The sequence below is a fragment of the Podarcis cretensis genome (genome assembly GCF_951804945.1).
Source record: "Podarcis cretensis genome assembly, chromosome: 3".
Classification (NCBI taxonomy): Eukaryota; Metazoa; Chordata; class Lepidosauria; order Squamata; family Lacertidae; genus Podarcis; species Podarcis cretensis.
Genome location: NC_137172.1, coordinates 112,968,892 through 112,989,720, shown reverse-complemented (window position 1 = coordinate 112,989,720; position 20,829 = coordinate 112,968,892). Strand labels below are relative to the sequence as shown.

General features: G+C 43.0%; 1 protein-coding gene across 3 annotated transcripts in view; it reads left to right on the top strand.

The window, feature by feature from the left end:
- The window catches only part of PLCB1 (phospholipase C beta 1), a 472,399-nt gene that overhangs the window by 293,350 nt on the left and 158,220 nt on the right, over positions 1–20,829 (top strand). For all 3 annotated transcript variants that reach the window (XM_079969662.1, XM_079969664.1, XM_079969663.1), the window contains 4 exons: positions 4,898–4,951; positions 8,363–8,438; positions 13,817–13,917; positions 15,838–16,004. In XM_079969662.1, coding sequence (XP_079825788.1) covers positions 4,898–4,951; positions 8,363–8,438; positions 13,817–13,917; positions 15,838–16,004 — 398 coding nt within the window. The remainder of the gene's footprint in view (positions 1–4,897; positions 4,952–8,362; positions 8,439–13,816; positions 13,918–15,837; positions 16,005–20,829) is intronic.

Below are 20,829 nucleotides of genomic sequence, written 5' to 3'. Positions count from 1 at the left end.
TGACTAAACTGTGCTTTCTGTTTCATGCCAGGTGCTAACGTAATTTCACGAAAGCAAATTACTTTCTTTTCAGGGTGTATCGGTGAATAAATTAGCAAGTGCTTTGTGGGGTGAGAAGAAAGCCTCTTGGCTCCATTTTAGGTGTTCTTCAATTCAAGAGTCAGCACAAAATGCTCTTTGGCTTTTATTTTCAACAGAATGGTCGCATGCACAAAGAGCAACAAGCCTCAGGTTGATGCTTTCATCTCCCTCTCCTCCAGCACAGCTGTGAGGAAGGAATTTGAACCATTTATTTCTATTTTCCCCTAACCACAGTTACTTGTTGCCCAAATCTGGATAAATGGTGGTTAGTCTTTAATGATGGGTTCGGAAAACAAGCTAGCTTCAAACTCTAGTTAACAATCCTGGCTGGTTTCTCTTAACCATAGGTGAGCACAAGGTAGATCAGGATCTGCTGGGAGATCTCTGGGAGATTTGCAGTAGATCAGCAGCAGTTTTCTGACATCCAATTATCTGTTGCAACAGCAAATGGACTTTTCCCACCTACACTGTGGAAATGAAGAAAGCTACCCAGGAGGGGACTTTTGTGCTAAAACGTTGTGAATTGAGTTCAAATCTTATATTGAAAGCTAATTCCTAGGCTCAAAATGTGATCACAGGAACCTTGTTCTTTGATTCTGGTTCTTTTGGCCAAAAAGGGGAAGACCTTCAGGAATATAGTTTGGAGTAACACGAAAAGAAAAAAAGAAATGGAGCTGAAGAGGAAAACAATCAAGCATTTAGTACAGTTGACTGACTGTTAAACTAAGTTTAAAATATGAAGTAGTACAAAATTGCCACCTCAATAGAACCAATTAATAATATTAAAGGTCACAAGTTAGGAACAAACCGTCACAGCAGGGCTGAGAGATACTACAACATGAAGATATATTCATGTATGGAAACAGATTTATTAGACCTCTCAAGGAAGATACTCAAAAGGGTCTCTAAGGATCAACCAGCAAGCTGCCTCATAAGAGGATAACTTGTGTGTTTTCTAAGTCCTTGATAAAAATCTACAATAGAAGAACACATGAGAGTGTTTCCAGCAAGAGCAGAACCTATCTTTTCACAGATCTACCTTATAAAATCTTGGTTGGTAAAATGATAAAATGTGCCAGCAAAACTGCTCTTTCATACTTAGGTGTTGTCAGGAAACATATACCGGTATAAGGCATACATTTCTGAGAGGTAAGTTAGGGCTAGTGACAAAGGTGTACAGGTAGTTCTCACCTGAGAACCCAGTTCTTAATGTTACAAGGTTCTTATAATGGTCAGCATTGATGGAAGTGGCCTGTGCTATAGAATTCAAATCTGGCTGTCACCACAGCATGAATGACAGGGACCAGATCTCTATGCAGATAATTTTTTATTTGTACAGGCAATGTGGTAGACTTAAGAGTCATTGCAGTCTTCGTGCTGCGTGCAAAACGCACATCCTAAGACCTTGGCACTGCCATTTGGTGCTATAAAAGACATGCAGACTGATCTCCTTTGGCATTTTCACTGTGCTATCTATTATTAGTTAAACAATAAAGCGATACAAGATTTCCACTTCCCCTTCTTAATGGCCCATGTGCTTTTGCTCAGTGGAGGAAAACTGTAAATCTATTTATCTGACGTTTGTAGGTGCAGTGTGTTGATTCAGAGTGCTTTGGAACAAAAGTACGAAGGGTGTTGATGAGAATATCCTGGGACAAAAATAGTAGTGCTTTCCCCCCTCCACCTTAAAAGGAAATGCCTAAATAAATCCAAGTTTATCCAAAGCCATAATGCTGATTTGTTGTGCTCAGAGAAGGGCTGAATTATATTAAAAACTAGCAGTTAAACTACATGTTACACACGATTATATTATATTGATGCCTTAACTGTGAGGTGGGCAGAAGCTGAAAGGAAGTCAACAGAGAAAAGTGTGTGTGTGTGTGTGTGTGTGTGTGTGTGTGTGTTTTAACCCTGTCTCTGCCCACTTTTTGTGCCAAATCCACCACCAGGTTCCAAATGCTTACTTCTCATAGTGCAGATAATGCTTTGTGAAAAATCTACTGGACTATAAGAGCGGTTGCAGACTATCCTAGCAAAACAAAGAGCGAAGAGGTGGCAATCGAGCCTATACGTTCACTAGGAAAATCTAAGTGTCCCTGTTGCTAAGTGTCTGTCAAACTGCTTGATGGTTTGACTTGGATTAGTCACAGCATTCACTGCCCAAAACGAAGAAGAAGAAGAAGAGTTTGGATTTGATATCCCGCCTTTCACTCCCCTTCAGGAGTCTCAAAGTGGCTAACAATCTCCTTTCCCTTCCTCCCCCACAACAAACACTCTGTGAGGTGAGTGGGGCTGAGAGACTTCAGAGAAGTGTGACTGGCCCAAGGTCACCCAGCAGCTGCATGTGGAGGAGTGGAGATGCAAACCCGGTTCCCCAGATTACGTGACTACCGCTCTTAACCACTACACCACACTGGCTCTCAAGGACAAGTTTTATTTGGTCGCTGACCCACTCTCTCCAGTCTGCATATGATGTGTAAGGGACTTTTGTTCTTCCTGGAGCTCGAGGTTAGGGACTTCACATCCAGTAAGGATGCACAGCTTCTGATCCTGTTTACACCACTGGCTGATTGCCCCTCTTTTCCCCACTCCTAAACCAGCCTGGATTGAGAGGTGGTCAAGTGCAAAAAAAATATATATTGGCCCCTTCTTATCCCCAACGTTCCTCCAAACCACGGCAACTTGCCTTACTGCATGATGGAAAGTGTTAGGAATAGAACAAGTGTCCCAAGTCAGGCCCCTGGTCCATGCAGTTCAGGATTGCAGTAGCTGTCCAGGATTTCAGGCAGGGGTCTCTCCCAGCCCTCCCTAGAGAAGCCCAGGATTGATCCCAGGACCTTAAGCATGCAACGTTCTATCATTGAACCACTAATTCTTCCTGAAGATGTTGACCTCTTCTGTCCAGAGCCGGCCCACCCATGAGGCAAGTTGTGGCGATGGCCTCGGGCAGCAGTATCTACAGAGGCAGCAGATCCAGCCTCCCAAGTAATGCATCACCTGCTGCTGCTGCTGCTGCTGCTGCTGCCACTACCTCCCCAGCAGGCCCCCACCCACCCAATGCTGCCTCTATAGCAGCCTCTCGGTGAATAATAATAATAATAATAATAATAATAATAATAATAATAATAATAATTTATTATTTGTACCCCGCCCATCTGGCCGGGCCTCCCCAGCCACTCTGGGCGGCTTCCATAGAAACCAAAAGTACACTAAAATATCACACATTAAAAACTTCCCTGAACAGGGCTGCCTTAAGATGTCTTCTGAATGTCAGGTAGTTGTTTATCGCTTTAACATCTGAATAGGATGCATTTGTGGTTTGCCTCAGGTGCCCAAATCTCTTGGACTGGCCCTGCTTCTGTCATAGGAATTGGAGGTGACATTAACACCACATATATAGTCTTGCTCTGGAGGTCAGATACACACAATCAAAAGGCTTAGATGATAAGCCATTAATGGGGATATCTCACGTGCAAAAGGCATATAGCCGCAGCAGCTGGTCACATGAGACCCTTGTGATAATGAAGTGTTGGCAACGTCTTGCATTCCAGGAAGCATGTGTGCACTTAATACATGCCTACAGCTCTCCGTCATTCCCTGCCTAATCTGTACTGTCCACATTGGTGTTATATGAGATGCATATTGGAACTACTTACCACTGATGAACTACTTACCATCTTAAAAAGCAGAGACATCACCTTGCCAACAAAGGTCTGTATAGTAAAAGCTATGGTTTTCCCAGTAGTGATGTATGGAAGTGAGAGCTGGACCATAAAGAAGGCTGATCGCCGAAGAATTGATGCTTTTGAGTTATGGTGTTGGAGGAGACTCTTGAGAGTCCTATGGACTGCAAGAAGATCAAACCTATCTATTCTTAAGGAAATCAGCCCTGAGTGCTCACTGGGAGGACAGATCCTGAAGCTGAGGCTCCAATACTTAGGCCACCTCATGAGAAGAGAAGACTCCCTGGAAAAGACCCTGATTTTGGGAAAGATGAAGGGCACAAGGAGAAGGGGACGACAGAGGATGAGATGGTTGCATAGTGTTCTCAAAGCTACCAGCATGAGTTTGTTCAAACTGCGGGAGGCAGTGGAAGACAGGAGTGCCTGGCGTGCTCTGGTCCATGGGGTCACGAAGAGTTGGACATGACTAAACGACTAAACAACAACAACAACATCACCACTGATGACCAAACTATGAGAGTGGGAGCTAATGGCATGGATCTTTCCCAAGAATCTGTATGCGTGCGTGCGTGCGTGCGTGCGTGCACGCACACACACACCACAATACCAATTCCCATATGGTTGGCCCCTGCCAACTGCATTCTTCCAACTGCATGGGAGCTGATCACAGATAAGTAGCTCCGATGTGACTGAGAAAATGAGCCACCAGCTGGTGACTCACTCCAGCAACATTTTGCCACAGAAAGCTAGAAGACCTGCAAAGCGTTCATCCTTATGCCCCATTCTGAGCCATTGGTCTTAAATGTGCTCTGTGTATAATTTGAAAAAATACTATAAAACAAGTTCTTCTTGGCAAAGGTCCATCTTTGATTTAGCTTCCTCAAGGGACTTTAGATCACTCTCAAAATCTGTACTTAGAGATGTCGTTGTAAATAAAGATAAACTTGCTTGAGGTTTCAAGACATTAAGCTTTTCTTGGAAATAGACAGGCTTGGGAGATTGTAATTTTCTTCTACAAAAGAACAAAGTTCAGGGTCATTTTGTGGTCAGCGCTGTGGAAAACAAAGCAGAGTTCTACTTCTGTGGTTGTAATGATTTATATATATATATAAGCACTTTTTCTTTCTTTCTAGATATACCAAACTTAAATTGCAAGTCACTACGGAGGGGCGGATCCCTTTGAAGAAGTAAGTTGTGCTCTCTTACAGAATGCCTCCTTTTGTAGAAGCTTTTCATGCCATTATATTTGATAGATTGGCTTGATCTTATTACCCTGTGTGGCATTTAAAAACAGAAGCAAGCTATGGTAATTCATTCTACAGTGCCATCACTCTGATACAGATCTTCTTGTTGCCGTGGTTAAAGTGTGTGCAGGCTATACCATTGCAGGTGGATGTTTCTCCACACAAAATAAATACCCCTTTCCTGAAATAAAGAAAACAAACAATCTAGCATATTAGGAAGAAGGCTAAGCTTCTGCCTGTCAGGAAAATGTTTGCATGGAGACACGTTCAGTCATGTCAGCCACCTGTAGTCTGAAGGGGTAAAGCCCAGGCACAGTTTGATCACCTCCAGGAAAGCAAAGTTTCTGATTCAGGGGTTAACTATCTGTTAAGGCTAGGAATGGAAAGGTTTTCAGGGTTACTTTTGCATCCTATACAGTGGTACCTTGGTTTGCATACATTTTGGATTACAAACACATCAAACCTGGAAGTGCGTGTCCCGGTTTGCAACCTTTTTTTTTTTTTTTTGGATTACAACCCATTTATTTTGGATTATGAACAAAAAAAAATTGGAAGCCCCATTAGCGAAAGCGCGCCTTGGGTTACAACCTGTTTGGGTTTACAAATGGACCTCCGGAACAGATTACACTGGTCAACAACAAATTTGTTGTCTGCATTTTTTCAGCCGATTTAGGATGAATCTGATGCACTGAATCCAAAAATCATATTGGTTTTGCTCAATCAGGTCAAGTATTTGAGCTATGGCCACATGTCTTTTTTTACGTTTTCGTTCACATGTACGCTTGTGTGGAGCATTTTAGAAGAAGTTGGTGGGGGTAAAATGCCATGTCGAATAATTGTTTTGATTGGAAATGATTATTTTAATGACAAGAAGTATTCAGGTCTGATAGTTCTGGGTGATTATGTCGAAAAGGGATCAGTTTGAAGTCATCAAACCTAGAAATCTTCCATAAATTTGTGCTCAGCATTACACGAAGAAGGACTGGCCTGTGCAGGAGGAATTGGTGCCTTGCAAAGAAAGGAATGTCATCAATGACCCTCTGGTGGACTGGCCTGTGCAGGAGGAATTGGTGCCTTGCAAAGAAAGGAATGTCATCAATGACCCTCTGGTGGACAGAGACAGAATACTCTTCCCACCGCTGCACATCAAGCTCAGCTTAATCAAGCAGTTCACCAAGGCTCTGGACAAGGTTGGTGACTGCTTCACTTACTTGTGCCAGGCTTTTCCAGGATTGACCATGGAGAAGTTGAAAGCTGGCATCTTTGATTGTCCTCAGATCCGTCAGCTCATCAGAGATCCAGAGTTCGGAAACTCAATGAACGAAGTGGAACTGGAAGCGTGGAAGGCGTTTGTTCTGGTAGTGAAAAACTTTCTTGGCAACAATAAGGCCAGAAACTAAGCAGAACTTGTCAACAACATGCTGACTGCTTTCAGAAACCTGGGCTGCAACATGAGCGTCAAGATGCACTACCTATTTTCACATATGGACCGGTTTCCTGAGAACCTGGGTTCAATGAGTGACGAGCAGGGGGAGAGATTCCATCAGGACATGAAAGAGATAGAGACCAGGTATCAGGGTCACTGGGACACAGTCATGATGGCTGACTACTGTTGGACTCTGAAGAGAGACCTGCCTGCCACTGAGCATTCCAGGAGTTCCAAGAAATGGAAGTTCAAGCCCTGAAGTTTGAAAAATGGTGAGGCAACATGCAATTTACGTGTACTTACCTTTATCAATGCTCACCATTCAGTTTACAGTAAACCTGACCTGATGGAGAGAAACAGATGCCATTTCCTGATTCAGCAGTGCAAAAATACCCTAAATCAGTTGTAGAAATCTAGACAACATTCTAAAAGTAAAAAAATTGTTGCCCAGTGTTATCGTTGTAAACCAAGGTACCACCGTATATGAATTTTGTTTGATCATTGCCAGCCTAATAATTCCCTAGGTTTGCATCCGAGTGTCTGATAAAGTTTGCAACGACACAGCATGCTCTGCAAACATTACTGGAGATGTGGCATGAGATGTGTTCTCTAGCTCAACACCATTTATCTGGAAGGACATAAGTACTGATCTGAACGTGCAGGAAATTCCTGGGTGAACATGCTCCAAGTGCCTCTTCCATCATTATTGTCGTCATCATCAATACATTTCTACCCCATCCTTCCTCCCAGAGGGGCCCAGGGTGATGAACATTTATTGTGTGTTACATGTACAAAGCTAGGGTTTTTTAAAGATGTGTGCACATCTAAAATTGTAAGGTCTGAATCTGACATAAAGGTGCTTGGTGCTACAGATTCATACCAGAGAGCTGAAGTTGTCTGAGGCTCCCTGTCAAACATATCCTTGATGGCCAATTTGGGGCTGTGTTTAAATTGGTCCTAAATTACTTGACATAGAAGAGGCTTGTGGAATTCGCCATGATATTCAATCAGAAATCTACATGCTGCTGAGCAGATTGTATTGAGGGAAGCCTCAGCAATTACCGTATTTTTCGCTCTATAAGACGCAACAGGATGAAGGCTCCCCCTGCCCTGAAGAGGCTTCGCACGGCTAAGCCAGAAGCTAGAAGACGCACACATAAGACGCACACACATTTCCCCTTACTTTTTAGGAGGGGAAAGGTGCGTCTTATAGAGTGAAAAATACAGTAGGTTGTTTCACGTGGGAGAAGGCAGCTCTTCAACCTTCTTGAAACCAGACCATCATCATCATCATCATCATCATCATCCTCATTAAACATTTCTATTCCGCTTTTCATCTGAAGATCACAGAGCAGTTTACAATATAAAAACACAAAAAACCCCACAATAACAAACAAAAACACTCTACACACAAAGTTTAAAAGGCCATAGATTGTTCTTCTTATTAATATTATCCAACACAGGCCCATTAAAAATCAAGTCTGTGCTGCAGTAATGATAGTCTCTAATTCTTTTGGGTGTTATGTATCTGAAAGTCCCTTTGTTTGTACCTGTTTTTACAACAACAACAAAAAAGAGGGGTAGTTTTGGAGCATTAGTGAGAAAACTCTCAAATGTCCCTGATTGTGTTGGAGTCCTTATTCTGAAATCAGCTTTTCCAAAAATTGGAGTTTTGTCTCAGACATCTTTTCAAAGTTAATATAGATAAACAAAACTAAAAATGGGTGAAATGTTTCAATCAAAATTTCAGTCCCGTGCCTTAAATTTACCTGAAAGACATCTCTTTCAAGATGCAAACTTACAGTTATTAAATATGTCCTTTATTAGGCATTTCAGCTGATGTTAGAGCTTTATAGGGCAATACTCAGGACTGGGGGTGGGCAGACAGTGCAGATCTTTACTTCTTTTGTTTCTTTTCTACTTTGCAGCATATATCGCTTGTTCTCCTCAGACAGAAAGCGCGTTGAGACTGCACTGGAAGCCTGTAGTCTTCCGTCTGCCAGGGTAAGCAATAAAACCTCCCCAGTCCTGATATGAAGTGTTAGCTTGTTCTCCACTGTTGTGCCATCTGACCAATCCGCTGTCAGATTTAGCACTGACTTTTCAAATGTCAGCTGGCTTGTATTTGGGCCCCTTGGTACATGACGGCCACTCCAGCATTCAGAAATGACTTGGCAGATCTTTCCCTTCCTCTGTGTGTCCAGCTCGCATGCTCTTGCTAGATACTGGCTGCCATTACACGGAACAGTCTTACGTTACAAAAGATGTCAAAACATTGGCAGGAGATTTATATATCCCAGGGAAATGTATTCAGCGAGCTTGAATATCATGTCATGTGCCTAAACAAGATGGGAAGCCCTCCTTTTTGAAGCTGCCACAAAGCAGCTGAAAAGACTTCTTCTGTTGAGACACAAGAGGGAGTTGCTACAGCTGTGCAATCCTAAACATGCTCACTCAAAAGACTTTCTGTTTTCAATGGGACATGCTCCCATAAGCAAACTTAGGTTGATGCAAAACGAGAAGTATGAATATGTATCTGAATATTCTCCTTTGAATTTACTTCCTAGCTGGAAAACGTGGAGAAAAGAACATTTTATTTTTTTTTAGCTTGGTGTAAAGCACCACATGTTTCAGTACAAAAATGTTATGTTCTTCAGGGAAGCCTTTTCATTTAAATTGGATATATATTGCTGGTGCAGAGCCAGCTTGCCCTGAAGCTGCATCCCACTCAGGAAAGCAAAATATACATATCATGCAACAAGAGGCACTCTCTTGAATATTAGCAAGTTTCCACAATGTTGACATTCAGAGCATTTTTGAAACATTGCCAAGTGATTTTGAAACAACAGAAATCCAGTTAGCTATCTATAGGCTCATTAGACCCTTTGGTGTAAAAGTGGTCAGGCAAATGGAAATCAGTGATGTGGACATTGCAGTCATTGGGCTTACGTGTCTTAATTTCTGGAGTCAGAACATGGAGTCAGAGGTTGCAGGTGTGCCAGAAAGGGGAGTCATTGCACCTGAATCCTTAAAGAACCACCCAGACCATCAGAGCCTATAGGGCCAGACCCCAGACCCTCACAGGTACAGTCTCCTGAATCTGATGGACCACATGCCTCTCACCACACATCCCTGGTTCAGCACTGCCGGAAGTGCAGCAGGAGGAAGGCTATGGGATGCCGGAAGAGTGTGCATCCCCAGACCAGAGGGCTGACCTTGGAGTTCTCTACAGGGAAGTGAAGGATGGAGGAGATAGTCTTGAGAAGGCCATGAAGACCTTTGTGGGGCCAATTACATCAACAACATTTTGGGCTGGGGTGTTCAGTTTTATCCTGGGTATCATGGGAATAAAGTTTTATATTTTTGCAGTCCACTTCAATCTCTGAGTGCTGTGCGATTTGTGGGGTTCCAGGAGCTTACCCAGGGTTTGGGTTTCTTCGGAATGAGGCACAGGGGAGACTGTGGTATCTTTATGATATATGGTTTATTTACACATATATACAACCTGAGCCTACAATGCAGGGGTTCACAGTATTAATGCTACAAGAGGGTCTTGCTTCTCCCATAGCTACAGCCTTGAATTCCAACAGAAATCAGGCATCACTCTTTCGCTCTCTCTGAGGCATCAGCTTGCTTCTTTTCCACTTCTAGTTTCTAGCTTACATCACTCAACTCTCAACTCTAGGCTTGTGTTTTTCTGCTTACCAGCGAATTGAAGGAGGAAGCCTACCCATTTGCTACCTTACACAGAGCCCCTTCCTTTCTTCCCTTAGAGGCCCATCACCCAAGCTATCAGCTCATCAATAAGCTAGCCTGACTATCCCAAGAATTAGAAGGGGGCCCAAGCATTACAGCCTAACCACACACACACACAAAAAACCCTCATAACAATTTCATAGGTAGAGTGTGCTCTACTTTCTGAGTTGCAGGGGATTGAAGTGGTTTTATCTTGCTTTATACTTTATCATGTTATTATCATAATTCTAGAGTGACTCAAATATAGTAGCCTTCTGGAGAGCCACTGATAGAGAGTTCCAGAGCTGTGGGGCCAACACAGAGAAAGCTTAGGCTTGCCAACTTTCCATCCCTTGCGACCATCTTCTGGATAGGAAGGAAGTAGGAAGCATGGGCAAAAAGGCAGCAGGGAGTATACTCTCTGCCAACATAAGTCTCTTTGTACAGATGGTGACTGCTAAACGGGGAGGGGGGGGCAACATGGCTTTATGAAACTCACAGAGCAATTGAGCAATTTGTTGGATTAATCCTGCAGAATGTAAGTTCAGCAGATCTCATGTGTTTGTTTTAGGTTTTTAAATTGTAAAGTGCCTTTGGGTGCTTTGGCAGACAGGCAAGATATAAACACAACCAACCATGCGCCCATTTTCATCACAAAGCCCACAATTTATATTTGAAGTGGCTTTACGCTTATTAGTGACTTTATGCTCACCACTGAAAAACAAATTAATATAGCAGTAATGGTTTAAGAAGTAGTTGTTTTATAAGCATCATACTTTGCAGTGTCATTATAAACTCTTTGAAGGAGTTCATGTCCAAGGGAAAAGACAGTGCAGTCCCCATCAACAGCTGTAAAAAGGTAGGGGAGCAAGTAGGGGGAAGAATTAATAAGCTGTATGAAGAGAAGAAGTTGCCCTTGCCTCTGGGAACCAGAGAGTATAAATAAGCAATATATAATTGATGTTTAAACTGGCTTCTCACTAGAGAAGCTTTTTCAGCTGCTAATTGTGGTTGTATAGTTTGTGAGAACTAAGAAAGAAAATCAGGGCACTCAATTCTTTGTTTTATAGGTAGGAAAATGGATTTAGAAATTAAGCCATGAGCTACATAATTGTATGGGGTCGGCGAAGAACAGTCAACAACAGAAATGGGATAACATTTAAATAGGGGAACATTTAACTCTATTTTGTCAAATGTGTTCAATAAGTTTCTGTCTTGCCATGTTAATCTATTGCCATAGAGGTCACTTAGCACCTTACTTTAAATCAGAGGTCGCCAAACTAAGAGACTGTTGTGGGCATCACAAAATACCTGTTTCACAGATGAATAATTGCTGACACTCATGATTCCCCACCTGCCCACTACCCTCCCCAAAATACAACAGGGAAACGCTACAGACAAGCAAAACCCTACCCCAAAAGCAGACAGCAACCTCCAGAACAGGCCACACACACACACACCCCTTCCTGCAAAAAAGAAATGCACAGAACACCACATAGACACCTGATCTTTCCCTCATTCCTCAAATTTACCACGCAGCACCAATGCCTATCTTCTTTTTATTTTCCTTCCCTTTCCCTTTCCCTTTCCCTTTCCTTTCCCCTTTCCCCTTTCCCCTTTCCCCTTTCCCCTTTCCCCTTTCCCCTTTCCCCTTTCCCCTTTCCCCTTTCCCCTTTCCCCTTTCCCCTTTCCCCTTTCCCCTTTCCCCTTTCCCCTTTCCCCTTTCCCCTTTCCAGAATGCCTCAGGGTCTCACATGGGTCCCTGAGGAAAGTGAGGGAAGAGTGTGGTGTGGCTCAATCCCTTGACTTTGCTTCACAGCCAGCCTAGTACCATCCAAGTTAAAACAACAACACACACACACAAACCAAAAAAAACAACAACCCTCTGTTTAAAAGAGAGGGGACAGAGGACTTTGATGGGCACCAAAGTGCATGTCTGTGAACTCAGCATCATGGACCCCTTTTAATAATACACCACAGGAAAACAAAAATACTAAAATATACACGAGTGCAACCATAGCAGGTTAAAAGCCAAAGCAAAATGCAATCAAAAAGTTTCACAAAGTGGCATGAAACGCCTAGGTGAACAATTTCCCCTTTGCACCCCAAACCCACCAAACTTATATGAAGAGGGAGTCCTGCCAATGAGGAGGCTCTGTCTGTCGTCCTAGCCAACCATGTCACATCTGAAGGTATCAGGTGGATGCAAGGGAGGTGGGTTTCCAAGTCAGATTTTAAAGCTGGGTGTGTTCATTATGAGAGAAGGAAGTTGTTCCACTAGAACCATAGAGCTGCAAGAGATTTTGGAGGTCATCTGGCCCAATCTCTGGTTCTGTGCAGGATCCGCCGATTGTAGAAACGTCATCTCTGACAGATGCCTCCGTCCCAGATTGTTTGGAGTGGTGTAGATCAAAAATCAGTGGTCGGAACTGCCCCAAGGAACAAATGGTTAGCCAGTAGAGTTTGTTAAGTGCTGGTGAGGTGTGCTCATTCCTGCTTCTGTTGGTTAGAAGATTTTCAGCTGTATTCTGAACCACTTGAAGTATCCTTCATCGGCAACCCAGAATATAATATATTGTGGCAATCTAACCTGGGTATGGAGACAGGTGGATTCAAGTGGCTTCCAGAAGAGTTTGGTGGATTTTCCTACCATCACTGTTCCAGAAACTGAGAAGCTTGCAGGAAAAGTATTTCTGGAGAGGGAGGGGAGGGAGGAGAAGGAAGTGGAAAAGAATAAGAAGGAAAACTAACAGCAAGCCCCTCAATAGGCACTTCCGGTTTCCTTGGCAACTGTATGAAAAAGCAGAATAAATAATGGGAGTGATTTTCTTCTGTCAGTGTCTGCAATATTTAAACAAAATAGACTTGTTTCTGATTTACAGAACACTTTTGTACATCTGATCGGCACCATTTATATTTACCTTGGCTTGTTATTTGTTGTGAAACACTCATAATGTAAACAAAGCACCATGCAACTCCCTGTGTTTGTCTATTGAACTTTTTTATAACAAATAATTATTCCTGCTTCTTTATTGTGCTGTTTGCATCATTTTAAAGAAGCTGTGCAACAGACTGCAGCAAAAGTTATTTAATCTTCAGCGTTTAATGGTTCTCAAGTGGTTTTCCAGTCACTTTCCATAACCAAGGAAGAATGAGATATTTGAATACCCCCAAGGTAGACAAAGATAAAACAGAGCTAAGAACAAATCATATACACACATACGTCAAATGATGCCACTCGAAGCAGAGAAATTGAGTTTTAGATATAATACATTCAGATTTTCCTGGACATTACCAGGATTTCAAAGGCGAAATTGATGTCTGTGGGGGATTTCCGAAAGGTGGCGCTTTGTCCTGGATCTTAGGCAAGTCAATCTAAAAATCGTGATTGCTGCAAGTACAGTTTTTTCATGGGGTAGAAGATGGGTGATATGTAGAAGTTGGGAAGGAATGGGTAAAGGGACCGTTTGCATGGAAGCAGGATATGGAGTAGCTCTGCCCACATATGCAAACACTCAATGAAGCACTGGAAAAGTGTACTAGCAGGCAAAATTGTCAGGTGTTGTACTGATATAAAGACCTAGTGATGGTGTCATTCAGTCTGAGCAACTCAGTTTTACCTATTTTATTTGAATTACCCTTTGCAGAATGAGTCAATTCCTCAAGATGACTTCACTCCTGAAATATACAGAGAATTTCTGAGCAACTTTTGCCCTCGACCTGAAATCGACCACATCTTCCAAGAGCTGTAAGGAATTACGGAAACCTTCACATTTTGTTTTCTGCTCATTTATTGTTTATTTTTGCTCCCAGTGGCAAAGGGCGTGTTCTGCCAGCCCCAGAATCATGCACACAAACCGGCCCAGTGAGCAAACACACACACCACAACAAGCCCACCTCTCTGGAGGATCCTGGGCTCTCATGAGCAATGAGGCTTGGGAAAGTTGCTGCAGGGAGGAGAAGAGAGGAAACTTTCCTTCCATGAATTTCTTTAGGTTATCAAAGTCCTTGTATTGCAAAAGTGCCTCTGCTTGCTGTTATTACTGTTGTTAGTTATTATTTATTCCATTCATTTCCTGCCCTTCCTCTCGGTGGAATCCAGGACAGCGGCAATCTTCTTTTCCCAACAGCATGTAGATACTGCTTCTAAAGCACTCTTCCTTCCCACCACTTAACCATGGGATGCAGAGACCTGATGTGCACTGCTGGGATGTTCCATCATCCTAATGCAAATCTGAGTTTCGCCTGCAGGCATAAACCTGTGGGGGTAGCTGTTCTATGTGATTTGTGGAGTGCCTTGCTCTTGATGTGCTGCTGTTGCTAGCATGAATCACACACAGGGAGAGAGACAGGGTCAAGTGGAGGAAATGGATGTCAATATGGGGACACTTCAGTCCTCAGGCAAATTGTCCCAGCTGATGCTGGCCAAGCAACAGGGAAGCATCACTGAATATCAGCAAATGCTCAATTTACCGTAGGGCCAAAGCTTATAGATGACCAAATTCTCATATTTTTAAAAGTGTCTTCGCCTGTACCTGGCATCTCTTTTTACATATATTTATGTGTAAAATAAGCGATGCGGGTGGCGCTGTGGGTTAAACCACAGAGCCTAGGGCTTGCCGATCAGAAGGTCGGTGGTTCGAATCCCTGCGATGGGGTGAGCTCCCGTTGCTCAGTCCCTGCTCCTGCCAACCCAGCAGTTCAAAAGCACGTCAAAGTGCAAGTAGATAAATAGGTACCGCTCTGGCAGGAAGATAAATGGCATTTCCGTGTGCTGCTCTGGTTCGCCAGAAGCAGCTTAGTCATGCTGGCCACTTGACCCGGAAGCTGTATGCCGGCTCCCTTGGCCAATAAAGCGAGATGAGCGCCGCAACCCCAGAGTCGGTCACAACTGGACCTAATGGTCAGGGGTCCCTTTACCTTTATGTGTAAAATATCTGCCACACTTGCTACACATTTAGCTGAGCAAGCTTGTATAAACCTGGATAAAGCAGTAAGCATCAGCCTGGAAGACTGTGAGCGATTCATGTAGTGTCAAGCTGTATGTCAAGTGCTGGTGCCAGATGTAAATTTGGCTCTCGGGATGAGATGTTTGGACTGGGTGTGGGAGTCTTCTTTTGCTCTTTCAAGAGCAACTGGCCCATCAGTGCTTCAATAAAGCTTCAGGTATGCCCAACCAGCTCCAGCCCTTTCCAGTGCTGCTTCACTTGGGCTTGTGGATGCTTATTTTCCAGGTGAAATAGGAGGGCACAGCAAGCAGTTACTGCTTTAGTCACACCTCTGGATTGGGGAAGTGGTGGCAGGGAATCACTTGTGAGATCAGCTGCCTTGGTACTGCTAAGGCTCTTCAAAGTGGTCCCTCATCCCACCTCTCTTCATGTCTTCTGTCTTTAAGGCTGGAGTCAGAAGAGCAATGAAAGTTAACCCTTGGCCTATGTTCTGCTTTACTTCTGATCTTAATGCAGGAGTTGAGGGTTGGAGCTCAAGTGGGTAGTCCATCTACTTATTGACTTCTTAATGCAAACGTATTAATGAAATAACACGTTTCATGGGTGTTTAGCTGAAACCTGATTATTTCAAGAGGAATATTGCAAAATGGCAGTGGGGAAAAACAATGCACTTGGTAAGCTTCCTTTTCTTTTCCCTTTTCCCTTTCAATTTTTTACAGCGGCGCCAAAGGCAGAGCGTATCTTACTGTGGACCAGATGATGGAATTTATAAACTTGAAGCAACGAGACCCACGGTTAAATGAAATTCTTTATCCACCCTTGAAGCAGGAACAGGTTCAGCAACTGATTGAGAAATATGAACCCAATAATAGTCTGGCTAAGAAAGGTCAGTCATTTTCATTATCTTCAGTATTCTGCTGCAGATTTCAAACAATGAACAAATTGCAACAGAGAGATACACACTGGTTCAAATTTAATCATATTTCTGGCTGGATGACTGAAGATTTGACAGCCCTGAAGTAGTTAACATTTAAACACTTTCTTTGGAACTTCTGTGAAGGGTGGGTGGGCTAGTTTTCTCGCTGCTCTTCATTTCATAGGGTAGATAATTCAGAGTGTGCAAACGTAATCACCAGGACAATAATTATTTACTTGAATTTGAAATTTGCAAAGTAAAATGAAAGCCATAAGAAAACACTGAACTGGAGCAAAATAATTTACTGCTTGATAATGCCAATGGTGGAAGCAGCACAGCATTTCGTGTGCTGATAAGGTGTTTATGCTAAGTGGACTTCAGAATGGATAGATGCGCATTCTGTCATAATCGGGAAAGATGCTTTTGGGAAATTCTTTAGTGATGTTACTAGCAAAGCTGGGCTTTTGGCCAAGATATACTCTTCAGTTCTGTTCTTGCACACAGATTTTCACTTGTGCCATGGGGCTTTCCACCCTCTGTTCCCCCTGCTTTGGGGGGGGGGGTAGGGAGAACAGTGGGAGGAGGAAGATGAGGATTGTCTTGTCTGGCAAGCTGAAATGATTTTGCACAAGGAAGGTTCATCATAATGTGACTTTTAATTCCGCTCAGTAGGTTAATTCTGGGGGTTATTTATGCCCTTAACCTTTGAGACTGTCTTGATCAAGAATTGGTTGATTATAAAGCTAAATATGTGTGGCTTTGGGAAATATTTACTAGAAAGTGGACGTATTTTATTTAGCTTTGTAAAATTGCTAAAATGCATGCAAATATGCTGTTGTGTTTTTAAAAGGTAGACATTTATTAAACATTTTAAGAAATATAGTTAATTGTAAAAGTGGCTGTTCAATAATAATATGAAATTCTAATTTTTTTTATCCTTATGTAAATGAGTTTCTTTAGGGCCATTCACACACGTGTTCTCACATACTGGAACTGTATAGATATTCAACTGCATTGTGTGAGTGACAGTGCATGTGTTGACTTTCAGAGTCAATACAGGAAGTGCCGCCCTACAATTTATAAGATTATATCCAACCAAGTTCTTTTCTGAGTGGAACAGCTTCAGCCTCTGCAATGGTACTTTTACTTTCTCTCCTATCTCTGTATGTCCCCTAGATCTGCCCACTTCAAATTTACTCTGCTGATACCCCCAACCTTCCAGAGCAGATCCCATTTTTTTGGAGGGGGGAATTTAAGGGGCAGATAGAGGACCGAGAGAGATATTGTTGGATTCAACCCATAGATGATAAATTGTGGTTACTGCTGTACCACCTTGAATGCACCGGATTCTGACCATCTCCAGAGTTACTATTTTTACATGGTTGTAGTTCACTTGTGCAGCGTCTATCTGTTTAACTACTACTACTACTACCACTCCCCCCCCAAAAAAAACCCCAGTCTTTACATCATGAGGATTCTCCTGGATGATTAGGTGGTAACAACCAAGAGCAGAGAGAATGCTTGCCCTCTCTCATTCATATCCTAGTCCCTACAAGTCTAGTTTTGCAGAATGGGCAATATATTAGTGGAATTGTGGGATCAGGATGCCATCAAGAAATACACGACCTAGGACCAGAGTGCCTCAAGATTTTCTCTCCCTCCACCCCTTCACAGACATATTGTTGTGGCCTGAGTATTGTCTGAGGGGTAGAGGGCCTGTTAAGAGTGGGGTGTTTGTATGCTTATAATGATCTGGAGAGCATATAGGTACTGATTCTTCTCTCTGTTCCTTCAATGCAGTGCAGTTGCATACATTCCAGAGATTTCTTCTCTAAAGCTGACATTTTCTTACATTGAATGGCCATTTCACACACACACCCTATATTAGAGCTCTTATTTAAATACATTGAATTTTCCTTAAATCACCCAAGTTGTTTTTTGGAGTGCTTTTTGCTTTGTTTTTTTTTTAAAGAAAGCAGAGATGAAAGTCATAAGAGAAATGCAAACTGTCAGTGATACATTTAATAAGAAAAAGCAATTACGATCCTGTCGCCTCTCATTCAGCAATTGGAGAGAAGCCCCACTAACATCTCAGTTCTGGTCTGGTCTGCGTAACACATTTAATATGGACAGTATTTCCCCCACCAGACCCGCTTCTTGATTTATTTATTTTATGGGAACAGTCGCTTACAAACGTAATCCACAGTTTGAGTGTAGACACAAATGTATGCAAGGCACTGGCCACGTGACCCGGAAGTGTCTGCGGACAGCGCTGGCCCCTGGCCTCTTAAGTGAGATGGGCGCACAACCCCAGAGTCTGTCAAGACTGGCCCGTACGGGCAGGGGTACCTTTACCTTTACCTACCTTCACACTCCTATTGCTCGCATATGAATTAAACAGCAGGACATCTGCACTCAACTAGCAAAAAATAAAGCTGGAAAATATAAAGAAGAAAGTATACAGGAACATTCAGAAAGCAGCTGGTTTGTTTGCCATAAATTTGCCTTTTAAAAAAAGTTTTCAAAAAGACAGTCTGCATGCAACCATTGCCGCCATTTTCCATTTTATGACAATGCAGCCTTGTCGCAGGTAGATGTGGGTGAGAGTACAGTTGCAGACAGTTATGTGCATGTGCGCGCACACATACTGCCACAAGACTTTCAGAGCCTTTGTGATGAAACCCGCCACTACACCAATCCCTTTTCCTTTCCTCACATTTCTCTGCACAATTCCTATGCCCAGGACTGACACAAAAAGAACCTGCCCTTCAGATTCTAGCCACCTCCCTACACAGCTGCCCAGGTTAGCTTGTGTCTAAGCAATGTTTCCATATTTGTCTGTATGGTGACCAGAGACCAAGGTTTGAGGTGAGAACAAAGCAGACCCAGGGAAGAGAGATGAAAGAAGGAGAGTTAGGAGAAGTTAGGTGTTGTGACCTGGCAACAGCCACACCTGGGAAAGAATGCAGGCCTGCCTGTGGACTGGCCAGTGGCAGACGGGCTTTGTTGCGGAAATTCCTCAGAGAGTGGTCCCAGGTGGCCAATGGGCATTCTTGGGGCTGCTCCCGAGGGAATAAATTGAGGCCTGCTCCAACCTTTCTCCTCAGCTTTTCATCAGGCTTCACCCAATGCCTAGGCCAAACCATTGCCATCTGTAATCCGTTTTGTCCCATTTGAACCCAAACTATATGTTGCTGTCTTGTCTGGCGATTCATCACCAAGGGAGTGATGAGGTCATGGGGCCTTGGCATGCAACGGACAGCACCCCTGTAGCATTCTTGCACACGCCCTCACCTCTTTCACCTGTCCTCCAATTCCGACAGGGCCCGGCTAGAAGGGAGGGGTGTGCAGAAGCTTTATTTTCAGGACAAAACACAACAAAACGATAAATGTTGCCACCACTCCCTTGTCCGGGGATAGCCCAGGAGAGTAACCCAAGGAAGAAAATTACTCTTCAGTGTTACTGGCTGCCCCACCCTGCATTGCTTTACCACAATTGCAGACAGAAATTCAACAGGTCTGGTATGCAGCTAAGTGGTCAGGCTATGGATTTAGACTTCCCCCACAGAAGGCACACAGAACAAAACAGGAAAAATCCTTTTCCAAGATTTATTTAAAAAGCCAACAAGATTAATCATACTTAAAAGTAGGCACATCTCTTACAGGGTTCAAACATGAAAATAAAAACATTGTTTAACATCGCTAGCTAAACATACTCACAAACGAGAATAAAAGAAGACTTGGGATAGTTCAAAAGTTCTCGGCTGAATCCACTTTCCAAGATAACAGACAGGAATTCTACATCACAAAGAACAGACATATGAATGAAGACTGCCAGCATGTTGGTAAGCCGGGCAGATGCTGTGTTTGCAGGCTCCATTCCAAACAATTTTATCCTTGAGAACCCACGTGTAATTGGACCCAAGGACTAATCCGTTCTTCTGATTAATTTAAAAATTAACAATGGTCGCCTAGTAGGGTGATAACTCAGCTTGTGACAGCTGAAGCTTATTTGTTCTCAAGACCTTGGGATGAAAGGGTTCCTCCCAATTCCCAGACACACACCAAATTCTCCTTCCTTGTTGTAATAAGATTTGATAGCCCCATTCACATAAAGACAGCATCTTAGATAACCAGGTGTTAAACCCCACAAATCACTTGGGAAAGTTTCCTTCCTGCAGATGCATGAGATAACTTATTCACAATTAGTCTACGGTTTAAAGTAACAAATACACATTCCCCATAATTCTTCTGGTCTTTGGTTCTGCCACAGTGCTTTTCTTCAGCTTGACCAAAGTTTGTCTAACTAAGATTTCCTAACATCACTACAACCCCAAAGAAGGACATTTTTGGCAAAGACCAAAGGGATACACGAGGGAACAGAAGGCATGGCATGTAGAGGTGGCAGTGCCATGGAGAGAAAAGCAGAAGTCGCCTCTGACTGAGGCTGCCACTCTCCCTGTGCCTACTTAGATGTAGCCCTTCTTTGTGGCCACTTCCCCAAATATCTCTTCATCATATGGCGGCTGCTTTGCTAAATTTATTATAATAGATTTCATAGTTAAAACACTTCTAAAAACTAGCATACATACAAATAAATACACATTTGATGATACATGGATAAATCTGCATTGCCTTAGGTCACGCATAGGCAGACTCAGCCCTCCAGATGCTTTGGGACTACAACTCCCATCATCCCTGACCACTGGTCCTGTTAGCTAGAGATGATGGGAGTTGTAGTCCCAAAATAATAATAATAATAATAATATTTTATTATTTGTACCCCGCCCATCTG